Source organism: Giraffa tippelskirchi, chromosome 3 (genome assembly GCF_054371585.1).
Source record: "Giraffa tippelskirchi isolate mGirTip1 chromosome 3, T2T-mGirTip1v1.2.pri, whole genome shotgun sequence".
Taxonomy (NCBI): Eukaryota; Metazoa; Chordata; class Mammalia; order Artiodactyla; family Giraffidae; genus Giraffa; species Giraffa tippelskirchi.
Window position 1 is genome coordinate 74,515,080 of NC_137277.1, and position 16,932 is coordinate 74,532,011.

A 16,932-nucleotide genomic window follows, 5' to 3' on the forward strand; every position below is an offset into this window, starting at 1 on the left:
TACCACAGCTTCCTTACCCATTCATCTGTTGATGGACATCTAGGTTGCTTCCATGTCCTGGCTATTATAAACACTGCTGCGATGAACATTGGGGTACACGTGTCTCTTTACAACATAGAGTCTTACATTTTCGTCCCTTCTGTCTATGTACTCTACTAAATTTTAAGATTATGTCCTTTAGTTATTTTGTACCTAAACTTTTTTACTAATGTCATTTTTCTTTACAATGAAACAAATGCATTTTTACTAGCTTTCCAAAGGATTACTTGAAGGCAGGGGTAGGATGAAGAGGCGTGTTGGGCAGAGAAACTAAGAAAGGACAGACGAGAACAGGGCCTCAACTCTCATACTAAGTATGAATGTGTGACATCCAAGCATCCTTCTGGAACAAGACCATTGATACCAAACCACATGTGGTTAATTCTAGGACAGTGAATGTCATCTGTGGCTCTTAGGAAAGCTAGATTCCTGGACCTCACCATTGATATTAAGATTTAGTAGTTATGAAGTAAAGTCCAGGATGTTATTTTCCAAATCTTCAGGTGATAATTATGATCACCTAGTTTGGTCTCTGTATACCACAGGTCTTCAGTTTTCCTGCAAAGGATAAATTAGGCGATTCACTCATAGGCCATACATAAGTGCTAAATTTTATAATCAATTATCTGGCTTATCTTTCATTGGACTCCCTAAAGCACCTATACTCTCTTTTATTTGGCATTTCTCATGTTCTGTCTGAAAAGCAGAAGTCCATGTATTGGCTTTGGAAAGGAGGAAAAACATGTCTTCTTTAAGTATCGATAATGGTAAAAACAATAACTTTGATTATGTGCCAGTCACTGAAGCAGAGAATTCTCTTATATTATTTTACCCTTAAAATAGCCCTGTTCACATGTACCCATTTTAAAGCATTTCATCAGAAATTATATATAATTTATGCAATATGGTTAAAATAGTGAAGTTGCTCAGTCATGTCCAACTCTTTGCAACCCCATGGGCTGTAGACTGCCAGGCTCCTCTGTTCATGGGATTTTCCAGTCAAGTGGGTTGCCATTTCCTTCTCCAGGGGATCTTCCCAACCCAGGGATCGAACCCGGGTCTCCTGCATTGCAGCCAGACTCTTTACCATCTTAGCCACCAGGGAAACCCATGGTTAAAATAACACTTGCTATACATCAGGAGCTAGATGAATTACAACTTTTGTTATTTTTAGATGTAGATTTGGTTATAGAAATAGAAACTAACAGTGGTTAAATCACTGGCCCAGTTTACACACCCAGAATTTAAACAAAGGCCTCACTCTCCTGGGATTATCCCAGGCAAAGCTGAATAACAATTAAATATTCCATAATAATTATTTTTTTAAAAAAAGGAAGGAGAATGATCAGAAGCAGAGGAGAGAGTGAAACACTGTCAAAATGCTCTAGATGTAAAACCCAGCAAAATATTTCACATTCTCGGGGAAAAAAAAAAAAAGAAAAACAGCAGTTCTACAGTTGTCCTAATTCTAGTCAGGTTTCTCAGCTAAAAATAACCAAAATTAACTCATTAAATGAAGCATATGATACATTTATTGGAAGACTATTAGGTAGCTGACAGATTCAAAGGTGACCCTGTTGAAGGAGGTTTGTTGAGGAACCAAAACTGGCAACGTTTGGGCAAAATTCTGCCACTAAAATAGCTTGGAACACTGCAGCTGGATCTTTAGCCCCAGGAACTTTTCACAGACAAGGCTTGGCTGGTATGTGGCCACTGGAAACCCATTGTGGCTCCCTTCTCCTCTTCACTCTACTGCAGCTGCCTCAAGCAATCTCCCCTTGACCCTGTGCCCGTGCATCATCCTGCCTCTGAATAGCCCTTCTTCCATGATGCAGCGAAACTCAAACTGCCAAAAGGTGGGGAGAAAGAATAACTACATTCCTTTTATCACTGCATATGCTTATTGTTGATTCCATATCACTGTTGTTGAAAAATAGCAAAGCAGAACATTAAACACATCTGTAGATAACATTCTCATAAGAACCAACAGATCCTAAAGGAAAGTGGGTGTCAAGCCAGGATGGAGAATGAAGAATCAATCCAGGCAGATTCCTGTCACTCTAAATGTTTCTCTATTTAGATTATCATCCAAGTCAGAATAATTCTAAGAGTTAAAGGCAGTGCATACCAGGACAATAATCTAAACTGGGATAATCCTAGGCAAATATGAATATACCATCATCTAATTATTTAAACTGATATACATTCATATATTAGCTTATATTCTTCTTTATTGCCTAAGAAGAACTAATGATCTTCTTTCTTTCCCTTCCTTCCTTTCTTTTTCCTTTCTCTCTTTCTCCCTCCTTCCTCTTTCTTTCTCCCTCCTTTCTCTCTCTTTCTTTCTCTGTCTCTCTCTCCTCCTCTCTTTGTGTCTGCATATATGTGTGTACTAAGTTGTGTTCAACTCGTGACCCCATGGACTGTAGCCCACCAGTCAGGCTCCTCTGTCCATGGAATTTTCCAGGCAAAAATACTGGAACGGGTTGCCATTTCCTTCTCCAGGGGATCTTCCCAACCCAGGGATCAAGCCTGTGTCTTTTGCATCTCTTGCATTGGCAAGTGGCTTCTTTACCACTGCACCACCTGGGAAGCCATCTCTCTCTATTTATTTTTAATTCCTAGGATTGTGGCCATCCAGTGGAATGTTGGCCATTAAGTTCCTTCAGTTTTCTCAAAATCTTTCCAGCATTATTTTCAGATCTCTGATATTATATCTGGTGGCTGAGGTGGGGGGAAGAGGAGTTCTCAATTGCTTTTCAAGCAAATCATCATTTTGCTGTCTGGATCTGGCCAGAACTGCTAGTAGAATTCTATGTGCTGCATGAGAAACAAACACGTAGACAGCCTGAAACTGGAAAAATAGTACTACGCTCTCTGTTCATCTAAAATACAATGACGGTGTAGCAAGAGAGGAGTTAGAGAGAAAGAGAGAAGGAAGGAGGCAGGGGAGCGGCTAGAGGGGTAAAGAGAGAGAGAGAGAGAGCGGGTGTGTGGTTGATTTTACTGTGTGTGAACATGTGTCTATTTTGCCTGTGTCCAAGAATAGATATTGTACTTATTTTATGCAAGGTACTGAGAGAAAAGAGAAGAGTTTCTCACAAGACCTACAGTTTCTATAGCTGACATTGGCACTTTATTAGTAAGTCAAAATAGCTGGCATGTTTAATGCCTATAAGGTGAATAATTACTCATAGTATAGCATATGTAAACTGAATTATTGATACAGTATTTTAATTAAAATAATTTAACATTATAAGTAAATAATAATCTCTGTAGTTTTTATTTTCCCTTACATCATCAAATCATGCTTACAGCTATGTTAGGCACTGTACAAAGAGGATCAATTTGTTTTGATTCATTATTATTATTACTATGACTATTATTTAGGTCATGAACCCTTTCTGTGGAATAATGGCTAACAGATTGTCTTAAATGTGGCTCTCCAGGACAGCAATATGTAACATGCAACATCTGAAATTTTATTAATATTATTCTACCTAAAAAAAATCCTTGGAAGTTTTTGAGTAGCAGCACATATCATAGTATCAACTCCTCTAAATCTTAATCCATAAAAAATGCATCTTTCATGTTGTATCAATAATTTCACATTGATTAGTAACACAAGCAGAACAATTTGTGTTATTTCATGCAATGTGTGCGTTTGCCCTAGGAAACCTAATCCCAATTTCTATGGAGGAAACTCCATTAAATTTTAGTAAAACTGGGAAACTTGAGTTTCAGATATTTTTTAATTATTCTCTAATATCATGTGTCAATCATGAAATTAATGGTTAGATTTCACAATTTCACATAGTTTTTTATTTTGTGCTATAGCTATTTTTGTTTTAACAAATAATGGTCATCATAGCCCACTTTCATTTTGCTTAATAATGCAGTCCCTGAAAATGTCAATCAAATTTAATTACAAAATAACTATAACTAATTGTAAGATAACTGTGACATAAATGGGGTATTAAGAATCATAAATCTAGTAGGTTGGAGGTACTTAGAAGAAACCAAAAATATCAAATTCAAGAATGAAAACTGACACTTTCACAGCCAAGAGTGATAATATAATAGGCCATGTTTACACATCAAGGCTATGCTAGCTCCATATTACTACATGTATCTCATGTGACTGAAGTAGAGAATGGCCAAGAATAATTATTTGAGGAAGTACACAAATAAACTGTATAGCAAATACATCACATCTGTTTTGCGTTTCTGTACTGACTTGTCGGTCTGTAAAATTTTAAAGTGACTTTTGGTTAATAAATTGTGGTAACCCTACAGCTGACAAATTTATTAATGCATGATTATTTACTATGCCTGTCTATATGAGCAAGAGGAAATGTTATGTCGCCCCCTAGTGTAAATATTAACTTTGTAACACCAGAACTGCAGTGATCCAAGACATTGCAAAGGAATCACAGCTACTGAAATTATTGAAGAGAGTTAAAAGAAATTCCAAGCTTTTCTAAAGAACCAGCATCCTAGGAGTACAAAATATAAGTTTCATGTATTTTATGAGCCAAATGAATCTCTTATATCTAAAGTGTTCATAAGATTTTCATTTCTTTATCTACTGGAATATTTAGAGCTCAATCCATTTTAAGGGAGATTTTATGACTCTTGGGGTGAAGATAAATATGTAAGAAGTGTCATGGATAAACAGGAAAAAAAAGTAAATCTTGATACTATTCAATACTAAAACTGTCCAAATTATGTAAATTTATACATACTGAGGGGCTTCCCTGATAGCTCAGTTGACAAAGAACCCACCTGCAATGCAGGAGACCCCAGTTCGATTCCTAGATCTGGAAGATCCCCTGGAGAAGGGATACACTAGCCACTCCAGTATTCTTGGGCTTCCCTTGTGGCTCAGCTGTTAAAGAAACTGCCTGCAATGTGGGAGACCTGGGTTCTATCCCTGGGTTGGGAAGAACCCCTGGAGAAAGGAAAGGCTACCCACTCCAGTATTCTGGCCTTAGAGAAGTCCATGGACTGTATAGTCTATGGGGTCACAAAGAGTCGGACATAACTGAGCAATTTTCACTACACTTCACTTCATGCATACTGAACTGAATAGATGAGATTCTAGATATGAATGTTACAGCATGAAATATTGTCAACAGCTATCCTCATTTATTGGGAGTTTATTAGTGTCAAGCTTGAGTGAATTACTTTACTTGCTTCATCTCATTTGATACGTAAATATGTTTCCTAAGTAGGTATTGATATTAATATCATCTTTATTTAAGGATAATATAACTGACAGAGAGGTAAACTCTACCAAGATTATAAAGCTAGTGATAGGTTGTGGAAGATTTATCTTTTCTGACCAGTTACCTCTTTTTTTTATTATTATTAACATAACACTTATTTTCTTGAGCTTAGCAATGTGCCTGGTTTAATTAATAATGTTTCCATTCTTTCCTGTACTTGAGTGGTCCTATAACACAACTTCAGCCAAAGAAATATAAGCAAACACTGTTGAGTAGGACTTCTTTAAAAAAAAGAATATTCAACTTTTCAACTGTCCTCTTTACTCATTTTTTCTAACTTAGAATGTAGATGGCTGGAGCACTAAACACCTTACAAATGAAGGGAAAAATACAAATAAAATCAGAGTCTTTAGTCTTGACATTCTTGAGCCACTTTATTTCAAAATATATGTAGTTTCATATTTTAAGTGTATTAAAAATTTTATATAAAATACTATATAGGTATAGAGTTGATATTTGGGATTCTGGTTACTAAAAATCTTACTCTCTATTAATTGACACAGGGGTCTATTTAGATTTGAGCTCAAGTCCATCTGGTTATAAAGTATGCTTTCAACCACCATATTTCCCCTGATACTTGCTTGGAGGCCACTAGATCATGTCACTTGAGATCCTTTCATTAAACAAGGAGAGAATTTCATATTATATCCCATCTTCCTGTCTTTGACCACTTGTAAGTAAAATCAGGTTCAAATTGCTCATCATTAAATCCCTTCTTTCTCTGTAATTGGTCTCACTTCCTCCTCCATTACTTACTGTCCAAAACTCTTGCTTTTCCATAATTCAATGAGTTTGACAACTTTTGAAATTCCTTCCAAACAAAATTTGCTTGTTTCACATCAAATTCTTTAGGCATTTCCTATCTGAAGGACAAAAACAAGGCAATTTGGATGGGTAACCTTGAATCACTGTCAATACACTGACCTTCCCCAAGCCCCCACTCCCAGGGGCTGAATATGGAAGGAAATTTGTGCACTAGAACGAACAATGTCCCTCTGACATGATAATTCAACAAGGGTCAGGAGAAAGACCTGAGGCGCAGAATAGGGCTGTGCATAATTCAGACAGTAAAGAATCTGTCTGCAATGCGGCAGAGACCCGGGATTGGATCCCTGGGTTGGGAAAATCCCCTGGAGGTGGGGCATGGGAATCCACTCCAGTATTCTTGCCTAGAGAAATCTCCACGGACAGAGGAGCCCGGCAGGCTACAGTCCATGGGGGTTCGCAAAGAGTCAGACACTTCTGAGCGACTAAGCACACACATAATTCAGTCGTAAAGGAGGCATCCAATGCGCCCAAGAACTCTTGAGTACCTCCCACAGGATTTCTCCTCTGTCCTCGTTCACCATTCCACTGCTAATCACTACCTGCACTGGGATTATCAGAACCAATTTTAAACTACCCTGTATTTCTAATGGTATCAGTTGCCACAAGAACCCCAGAATTCCCAAATTTTTCTTCATTTCCTGGACTTCAATCTCCATTGGATTATGTTACATCCTCTTTCATGACAAAATTCTCTATATTGCTACATGTCCTAAAACACTTGGATTGTGTCTTGAATTCAGAAGGGTACCTTATCAATGAAATCTCTATTGCTTCAGAGTTTTCACTGAAGTTTCACTTCACCGTTTTGCTCCCACTGAAGTTTGTCTCTCTTGAAAATCCTTTCTTCTGTATCTCTCTCAAGAGACAGGTGACTGTTTATCTCCCAGAGTCCTCCTAAGGAAGTGCCAGCACAGGACACTATCGTCCACACTCCAGCTTGATAATCTTCAATCATTCTCCTCCTTTCCCTCATCCCTAAAATTCTCCAGCTTTGGAATTCATTTTCTTGAAATTCTCCTCTGATAGTCTTGCCTTGCAACCATCCACATCATATTTGAGAAAGAAAAGAGCAGCCCCTGGGAACTGTCAGGTACAAACTTATCTAGTTCAAAAAGTAAGGTATGGTTCTGTGATCAAACATACACAGTCTCTCAGTCCACTAATATCAGACAAGGTCACTAATGAGTACAAAGTTAAGTAGGAAAACACAAGACCACTTTGCAATCGTGTTTGGGGACAGACAAAAACAAACACACTGTTTTTGTTATGAAACATCCCCATCTGTCAGCCAAAATAAGCAAAAGCTGCTTCCTTACCAACTACAGCTCTACCCTAACTCTGTTCCTCTTGCCTCTTAGAGAAAAAGCATTAAGATAACCAATCACAGAACTGGCCCTTCATTCTCACAGAACAATCCAGAATAAAACAGTATTTTAATAAACTTCAGAAAAGCACCTTACACAATCCCCAAACCTATAAAATTCGCCCTTATTCCCTCTTCACGAGATGTATCAAGGTTCCCCTTGGAGTGCAGTTCATCTTGTTCCAACAAGGACCATTATGTCCAGCTTGGTTCAACTAGTGTGATGTTACTGGTAGTTTCTGGCTGGTAGTATATTTTTCATGAAGACATTTTTTATTTTTATAAAATTTAAGTTCTTCATTTTACACAGCCACCCATTAAAGGCAACTTTCTTAAATTTAGGTTACCAAACTGTTTACTTTTGATATTAAGTTTAAAAATACTTTCATTTAAAGATAGCCTGATTTCTTAATGTACAATAAATGCATGTATGATTAGTTACCGAAGTTGAACAGATAAGAATATATTTTACAGTTTTATAAAGATTTTTGGGAGAAGGAGGGCTTCGCTCATAGCTCAGTTTGTAAAGAATCCACCTGCAATGCAGGAGACCCCAGTTCAATTCCTGGGTTGGGAAGATCCACTGGAGAAAGTATAGGCTACCCACTCCATATTCTTGGGCTTCCCTTGTGGCTCAGATGGTGAAGAATCTGCTCCTAATGCGAGAGACCTGGGTTCCATCCCTGGGTTGGGAAGATCTCCTGGAGAGGGGAAAGGCTACCCACTCCAGTATTCTGGCCTGGAGAATTCCATGGACTATATAGTCCATGGCATCGCAAAGAGCTGGACATGACTGAGCGACTTTCACTTTCACTTTTCACTTTTTGGGAGAAGGCAGGGAGATGGACTGAGGGATACAAAGTAATCCAGGAAAATATTTAAAATAAGGTTACTATATGTTCCTCTGCTGCTGCTGCTGCTAAGTCGCTTCAGTCGTGGCCAACTCTGTGCGACCCCATAGATGGAAGCCCACCAGGCTCCTCTGTCCCTGGGATTCTCCAGGCAAGAACACTGGAGTAAACGTTCCACATTAAGGTCTATCCATTTCAAGCCCCAAAAGTATAACAATGTCAATTTCACCTGTTTCCAATTAAATCCAATTGAAATTGGATATGATTTATATTTGAAATATTGAGTTGTCTTATTGTAAGAGACAACATAAAAGATATAATAACTGATCCTCAGTGTACCATTTCAGGTTCTCCAGAAAAACAGAACCAACAGGAAAGATGGAGAGAGAACTGTTACAGGGGTGGGGTGGGGGGGGTGGTGAGGAAAAAATACATGGAGACAAAGGAGAGGAGGCAGAGGGAGGAAAAGAGAGAGAATTTTATTTTAAGTAATTGGGGATTGATTCTGATTGTGGGTTTGTGGAGCTTGTGTAAGACAGGTCAGAAGGCTAGAAACTCAAGGCAGGATTTGATTCTGCAGTCTTGAGGCAGAATGTCTTCTTTACCAGGAAACCTCAGTTTTTTTCTCTTATAGTCTTTCAACTGACTGCATGAGATCCACATTGTAGATGGTAATCTCGTTTACTTGACATCAACTAAATATAGACTTCATTAATTATATCTATAAAATACCTTCAGAGCAACGAGTTTATAGTTTTTGATTAAATAACTGGCTACTACTCAGGGCTTCCCTGGTGGCTCAGATAGTAAAGAAACTGCCTTCAATGCGGGAGACCTGGGTTTGATCCCTGGTTTGGGAAGATCTCCTGGAGAAGGAAATAGCAACCCACTCCAGTATTACTGCATGGAGAATCCCATGGACAGAGGAGCTGGTGGGCTACAGTCTATGGGCTCACAAAGGGTTGGACACAACTGAGCAAATAATTCTTTCACTTCACTTCACTCTGGTTGACACATAAAACCAGTCATCACACTCAGCATAGCTCATTTTTCTAAAGCTATGTAAGAGTGTTTTCTTACTATTTGAATATAGCATTGTCATCATAAACATTTAATACATTAAATGTACTTACATTTAGGAAAGTATATAACTTTCTTCTAATGGTGCCAAACCATTATGAAGGAGTCCAGAGTTCTACATCAGGTAATGGACTTTGCTATTTTGACAACTAGGTTTGAGTTTTAATTATTTATTACCCCACTTTATCTTATACTGTGCTAGGAAGTGTACTGTAATACATTTATAAAATTAACAAAACTTTGCCAGTTGAAAACACAATCACAATATTGTACACATGCTAAGAAATTTCTCAGAAGCCAAGGATAATTTAGATGAGATAAAACAGATCGAATGGTTTCAGGCTAAGATTTTTAGAGAACAGAAATAATAAAATTACTAATATTGTGGTCTGAGCCACCAGGGAAACCCCAAGAATAATGGAGGGGTAGATCCAGGTCTCCTGCATTGCAGGAAGATTATTTACTGTATGAGCCACCAGGGAAGCCCAATATTGTAATTAGCAGTATAAAAAAGTGACAGATATAAATAATTTTGCTATGAATTTTGGTTTCAGTATAATACAGGTCAAAAAGTCTATTTTTTATTTCGCTCTGGAAGGATTACTCAAACTCTTTATATACAGCAACTGCCTTCAATAATAATATCTCAGGTAAATAAGATCACTGGAGAAAATTATTTCAACCCTGTATTATGATTACATTTATTAAAAAGTATGATTCCCCTATATATAATACTTTCAAAAACTATTTTCTAAGTATACTATATGAGCTAAACATGTTTATCAAAAGTATAAGTTAAAGAATAAAATTACATTCAAAATTAATTTTTTAAAAGACCAAAAACAACACGAAATTACCAAAAACACCAGTGGTCTAAGTGAAAATTTGCAATTTTAAAATGCAAAATATGCATCATCTTCAAATCCACACTTCTATATTATAGTTATTACAATTGTATTCCTAGATATACGATCTGGAAAATACTGTAAAGCAGTCCAGCCAATATATAGTAAACAGTACAGAAAGATGAATATGTGGAAAACTTTTCAGAAGACTCCTGACTACCTAAAAGTTGGTACCATGAAGGGCAGAACGACAAAAATGTTTCTGCCTGCTGCTGCTGCTAAGTCGCTTCAGTCATGTCCGACTCTGTGCGACCCCATACACGGCAGCCCACCAGGCTCCGACGTCCCCGGGATTCTCCAGGCAAGAATACTGGAGTGGGTTGCCATTTCCTTCTCCAGTTCATGAAAGGGAAAAGTGAAAGTGAAGTTGCTCAGTCGTATCCGAGTCTTAGCGACCCCATGGACTGTAGCCTACCAGGCTCCTCCGTCCATGGGATTTTCCAAGCAAGAGTACTGGAGTGGGGTGCCATTGCCTTCTCCTGTTTCTGTCTACCCTTTATGTAAAATTTGGTTCTCAGACTAAACAAGGGATGGAAAATTCAAGTGCCTTCATTGGTCAGGTCAGTATAATTAGATAAATAAACTCATATATCAGTAAAAACAAAAATAGTATAAACAGTAGCAAACTGTGAAGTGTAATTCCTCTTTGAATGGGATTTAAGCTCAAATATTTTAAAACAAAGTGCATACTCAACAAACTACTTCTGCCACCTGAATTTGGTCCTGCATACAACTATATGAAACCTCTGGATTAGTAGTCTCCAAAGCTCTTGCTGTATTTTCAGCAAAAAAGTAATAACAGTCATCAATAAATTAGAAAATACTGGTGCATAACAGAGAAGTTATGTCACAAGACAGCATATCACTATTTGAATTTCAACTATCAAAAATAACTTAAACAATATTTGATAAACCAAAAAGGATATGTTGGAATCATGGCTATTACTTGACAACATTTGCTTTAAAATACTGCTTACATCTTTGAATAGGTTATAATATCAATATTTCAATCTTATTTTCCTCACTCCAATAATGTGTTCTGAAAATGCACATGTTCTGCTGTAATAAAAAAACAAGTATGACAAAGAATATATGACACCTTAAGTTCAGAAAAGTGAGACACAAGATGGTCTTTGACTCTGAATGCATGATAGTGTAAAAGAAACTTGGAAAAAATATATAACTGACTATACAACTAAGTCTATAGCATGGGGAAGTTTAGCCATATATTATTCACCCTAATCCACCTTCATTCTTGACCGTTCTTGAGATATTAATCTAACAATGATAACATCTCAGTAGCACGAATTTAACAACTTGTTTCTTTAGTCTTAGGCACAATCCTAAATGTGCCACATAAATGGGTTTTAGTGAGTGGAGAAACCTTTTAGATTATAAACTGTAGGAGATACAGAAATGTGTAAGGGAATGACATAATACTATTATAATGATAATGAGAACAAGTCCATGTAGTATATTTCAAACCCTATCTAATTTTAGTGAGTTCCTGTATACACAAAGGAAAAATCCAAGACATTGTTCACACTTTCGAAATGAATATATATAAAAATATCTTGAGTGACAAGAAACATATAAACTTGTCAAAATTTGTGAATATTTTTTCAACACATTCAAAATGAACAGGCACATACATGAATACATCTTAACACAATATAATCCCAGGGACGGGGGAGCCTGGTGGGCTTCCATCTATGGGGTCACATAGAGTCGGACACGACTGAAGCGACTTGGCGGCAGCAGCAGCAGCAGCTTACCACAGATCCTGTAGTGCCTAGACTAGTGCTTTGCAATTAAAGCATCTCAGTAAATCTGAATGAACTAAATAACAATATGTTTTAAAATGATTAATAAATCAATATATCTTTTCTTAACAAACCTGGTACTAAATATTTTGGAAATGTAGACCAGCCTTCAGAAGCAAGGTTTAGGCAAGACAAAAATTATCCATGTTCACATACTGGAAGATAAGAAATAAAATAAAGTTGAATTCAAACTATTCTGTGAGTCTGGTACTATTTCTCCCCACCTAAAGACAAGTGGAAAAGTAGAATGTCCTCAAACAATAGATGACACCAACACCTCTTTATCAGTATGGAGATTACGGTACCAATTACTATAGATTCTCTAATTTAGCATAAAAATTATGAAGAAAATTTGTCTAGAGTCAGGAAATCTGCATTATAATAGTGACTCACTTTTTGACCTCAAATCAGCACTTCTTTCGGAATTTCATAGTCTTTACACAGACATAAAACTCTCGTGAAATAAAAAAATGCTGGCAAACTGACAATGCAATAAACAAATTAGTAATGATTTCCAAAGTTCCACAAACTCCAAATTCCATAATGAAAGTGATTACATATATATTTAAATTCTTTTAAAAAATATTTTTTAATATTTTGTATTACAATTTTTAAATAATTAGGGCAAAAAATCTTTTGTGGATCAATTGCAAAATATAAATGTAAGAGAATGTCTTTATCCAATAAACAAATGCATACACAATGGTGGTTTGAGATAATCTAAGTAAAAACAATGAGAATACATGGATGGTAAACTTTATTCACTGTTATTAATCCATATAACTTATTTAGACATATTCTGGAGTACTAATAAAATATTAGCTTATTTTGTATTCCATGGAATTAAAGCTATATCACAGATATGATACTGTTTACAACAGAAATCATCACAGGTAGAGTGACCTTTCTCTTTGAAGGAAAGACCTTGCAAAATGGAGATTTGTGTATGTTCAGTTAAAATTGTGAAGAGAAGTATATTTAAAGGCTCAGGAATAGGGTCAAGGTTAACAATAGGTTTATTCATTAAGTATCTTTAAAAATGTATTGTGTGAGTGACATAATATGACCTTTGGAAAGGTCTGTACATTTTTATAATCTCCTCAGTATGAATATGAATTCTGGATTTAGGACTAAAGCAATTAATCAATGTCATTAAACACTGAGTTTTAGTCTGCAAGTAACTTTATAGATAACTTCTAATTCATGAAAGAACACTGTATTAACAATTACAGCCTATCTTAAATCAGTTCAGTAATTTTAAAGACTATAAAATAATGTTTTAAAAATATGAATTTAAAAAATATTCAGAATATCCATTTGCTTTCCAGTGGCTGAAAATAATTGGAATTTCTTTGGAAAAAAATCCCTAAACGGATTTTACATTTTAAGTAAATTTTTTTTTCCTGAAATAGGAAAAAAAAAACAACGAGATATTATTAAAATTCTTTAAACTTAATACAAATTTCAAAATGCAAAAATGTGATAATGTTTTTAAAGGCAAAGTTCACAATATGTTAAAATCAAATAGGCAAGAAAGTAAAAAAGATGTCATAATTTCACTCTATGACATGACAATATAAATCCTTACATGAAAATTGTGGAACATATATATTTGTAAGGTAATATTTGTGTTTCTTATTAAGGTTGTTATTTCTGATAAGTATCAGGTCCAGTTTTCTGTTTTTAGCTTGTAGTAAGTTTTAGTTTATAGCTCTCATAGCATCCTACTTCCTCTAAAGAATATAGTTTTTGGTAAGTATAGAAAAGTATTTAATTAAAAAATTCATTTATGAATATATTTAGAATCTCTTCTATTATAAAAACAGATATGAGTCTCATTCTCTTCAATAACAAATCATCAAAAGAAACAGAAAGCAAACATATGACATATATTACTTTTTAAATTAATAGTTTCAATTATAGAGGAACCATATATGAAAATCTACATCCTTTCACTCAGTATAAATCTCTTGCACAGGAAACACAAACTTGGGCAGTTTGTAAACAAAACGCTGAAGGATTAGCTATGAAGTCCATTTTTTTTTTTACTATAAATAAGAAAAATATGACAGGCCTAAGCCTTTTTAACTGAATTTGTTGCTTCTGACATTTGCATATATTTAGATTTATACATCTAATTTAGACAGCTTCATTTAAACATCTATCTTAATTTGAAGATAAAACAGGCAAGTCTACCCTTAAACCTATCTTTTGTCAACTTGAGTGATAAAGAACTAATCAACTTCAAACATACAACAAATATCAGCCTAATCAAGTTCAATCATTGGTGGAAGCCCAAAGTTGACTTAAGAATCAAGATTACCAGAATTTTAACAATCTGAGGCTTGGCAAATATTTTTTTTTTTCCCTATGAACTTTATTTCATGGTTTTATTACCTACACCATTATTATAATTATGGAGATGAGATCTTGTTCAATAAGTCTGTCTTTTCTCATAAGTGAAACATGACTAAAAAACAAACCAATGCATACTTTCTTCAAAACAAAGTGTTTCCCTCCCAAAAAAATTACCTTTACATATTGTTGAGTTCTCTAAGTCTAGCCAGAACAGTTTCCACAATTCCCTCAGCCTGTGCCTACTGCTCTGTATGGTACTCCACTGAAAAACCACAGAAGAGTATTTTCTTTGACCAACAACAGTAAACAATCTTATCCAGACAAGAATAAAAGCAATAAACTAACTCTGTTTCTTTATGTCTTAAATGAGCTGAGAGGAAGGTGTCCAGAGGATTTCAAGGGAGAAAAGAAAATAATCAAATAAATCACATGAATGTCAGAATTCACTTAAAACTTCAGAAGAGAACTTTTCATTCTTGGAAAACACATGCACAGCACATTTTTTAAAAATTATGTTGAATATTTTAAAATATATAAAGAAATGCAAGTTAAGAATACTTTACTTTTGGACTAATTAGGTCTGTCCTTACACTTATCTACTTATTCAGGGGTAAGCAATTGTCACTTTGTAAAGTGGGGGTGGGGGGTGTTGCTTGCTAAAGGAACCAGACTTTAGTGATGCATATATTTGCATACCATCACCTCACTCTGGCTCTACTCTGCCTTACTAAGCCTAATAAGTCTTCCCTCCTAATAAGCCTTCCCTATACTTCCTTTTTTTTCTTTAATGAAGTGTGTACTTCTCAGGAGATAAGAGGACTTGGGAATCAGTTCTGCAAGGAGGTTTTGTAGCTAAGAGGGGATGTGAAAGGAAAAAGTAAGAGCTGTGGCCCTGTACTATCTTAATGCTCAGCACATTTCTCACCAATCAGGAGTCCTTGTCATACTAGAATGCTGAAAAAAGCAGCTCCGTGGTCCAGTGAGAACCTTCCAGGACTGCACAGGCTCTGTCTGTCACGTTTTCCCTTTTTGGCTTTGATTGTATCAGAATGCTCACCCCACATACTCATCTACAACCCCTTTTGAGTCAATAGCTTAAAGTTGATGGCCTGGGGTTCTGGAGTCACTCTGTTAAGCTCTGTACTGACAACTTCTCACTGGAGAAGTTTGCTGCCGGTCCTTCCGGAGACAGCCGGAACACAAACTCCTTCGGAGACCATCACTCAAGCCCGCCACTTGCCCCGGGCCACCAGTCACATGGCCCTCTGCCTCCATAAAGACATCCACATCCTTACTCACCTTCAGCTTCCTAAGCCGACAGAGGTTATAGGGTCACTTGGGGTTAGGGTTATTTCCTTTTCTTTCTTAAAAGAGGTCCTGTTAACACAATTTGCATCAAATAAGGAGAAACTGTGGTAATTTTCACCGGTGAAAATGAGGTGGAGAGTCCGGAGCGTTGGAGGAAGTGTCAACCAAAGCCTTGGATCACAGCTTCCCTGAGATTCCTGCCTTTTTCTACACTAAATTCTCACCCCACGCCCACAACATAAAGAAACGAATATACTGTAAACCAGACTGAATAGCGACACCCCAAAGCCTCACAGTAACCTCAATCCTCTAAATGCCTTCTTAAACAGGAGAGAGAGGAGAGAAGCGATTACCAGAGTTTTGTTCCCGTTCTTGCTGAGAGGGCCCCGGAAAACTCCCTTGATGTTGCGAAAGTGTCCGTTGCTGAGATGCGTGGAGCTGATGACAATGTAGTAACACTCCATGGGGCAGCCGCCGCCTCCTCCGCCGCAGCCGCCGCTTCCATGCACCCCGCGCCCGCCGCCGCAGCGCGCCGGGGCCGGGGAGGGTGGGTTAGGGACCCGCCTGGAGGGCGAACCGCCGCCTCTCTCGCACGCCCTCCGGAGACAGGCTCACTACGCGCTTCTGTCCTGCGCGCCGAGGTTCCTCCGCCTCCGCATGCTCGCCTCTCTCTCCCTAGCTGGTTCTGTTTCTCTCCTAATTTCGCCTAAGGGCGATGCGCCCGCGGGAGGATCCCAGACTGGGAGGGGCCGGACATGCCAGAGAGGAGCCCAGCGCCAGTCAGTGCCGGCCGCGCGGCCGAGCGGAGCCGGGCAGCGGGAGCCGCCCGAGCGGCAGCGGCGGCGGCGACAGCAGCATCCCCCGCGCTCGGCGCCCGCACTCAGAGTTGCTGCTGCTGGCAGGCATGAGTGTTATTATATTGAGCGGCGTTGCCGGTCCATTGCACTGAGCCAATGGCAGGGAGCCACTGGGCTGATACTGAGAGCTGTCAGAGGAGTACATCTGTCACCCGCGGCCTCCCCCCCGCACTCCCCCGCCGCCGCCGCCGGGACCCACGGCCGCGCCGGGCCGGGCGCGGGTGGGAGCGCG

At 37.8% G+C, this 16,932-nt stretch overlaps 1 protein-coding gene across 1 annotated transcript in view; it reads right to left on the minus strand.

Moving 5' to 3' along the window:
* Positions 1-16,923, minus strand: part of ZNF804A (zinc finger protein 804A) — a 322,666-nt gene extending 305,743 nt beyond the window's left edge. Inside the window, exon 1 of the mRNA XM_081581063.1 lies at positions 16,197-16,923. Within this exon, the coding sequence (XP_081437189.1) occupies positions 16,197-16,307 (111 nt within the window). The 5' untranslated portion in view covers positions 16,308-16,923. The remainder of the gene's footprint in view (positions 1-16,196) is intronic.
* Positions 16,924-16,932: the final 9 nt, after the last annotated feature.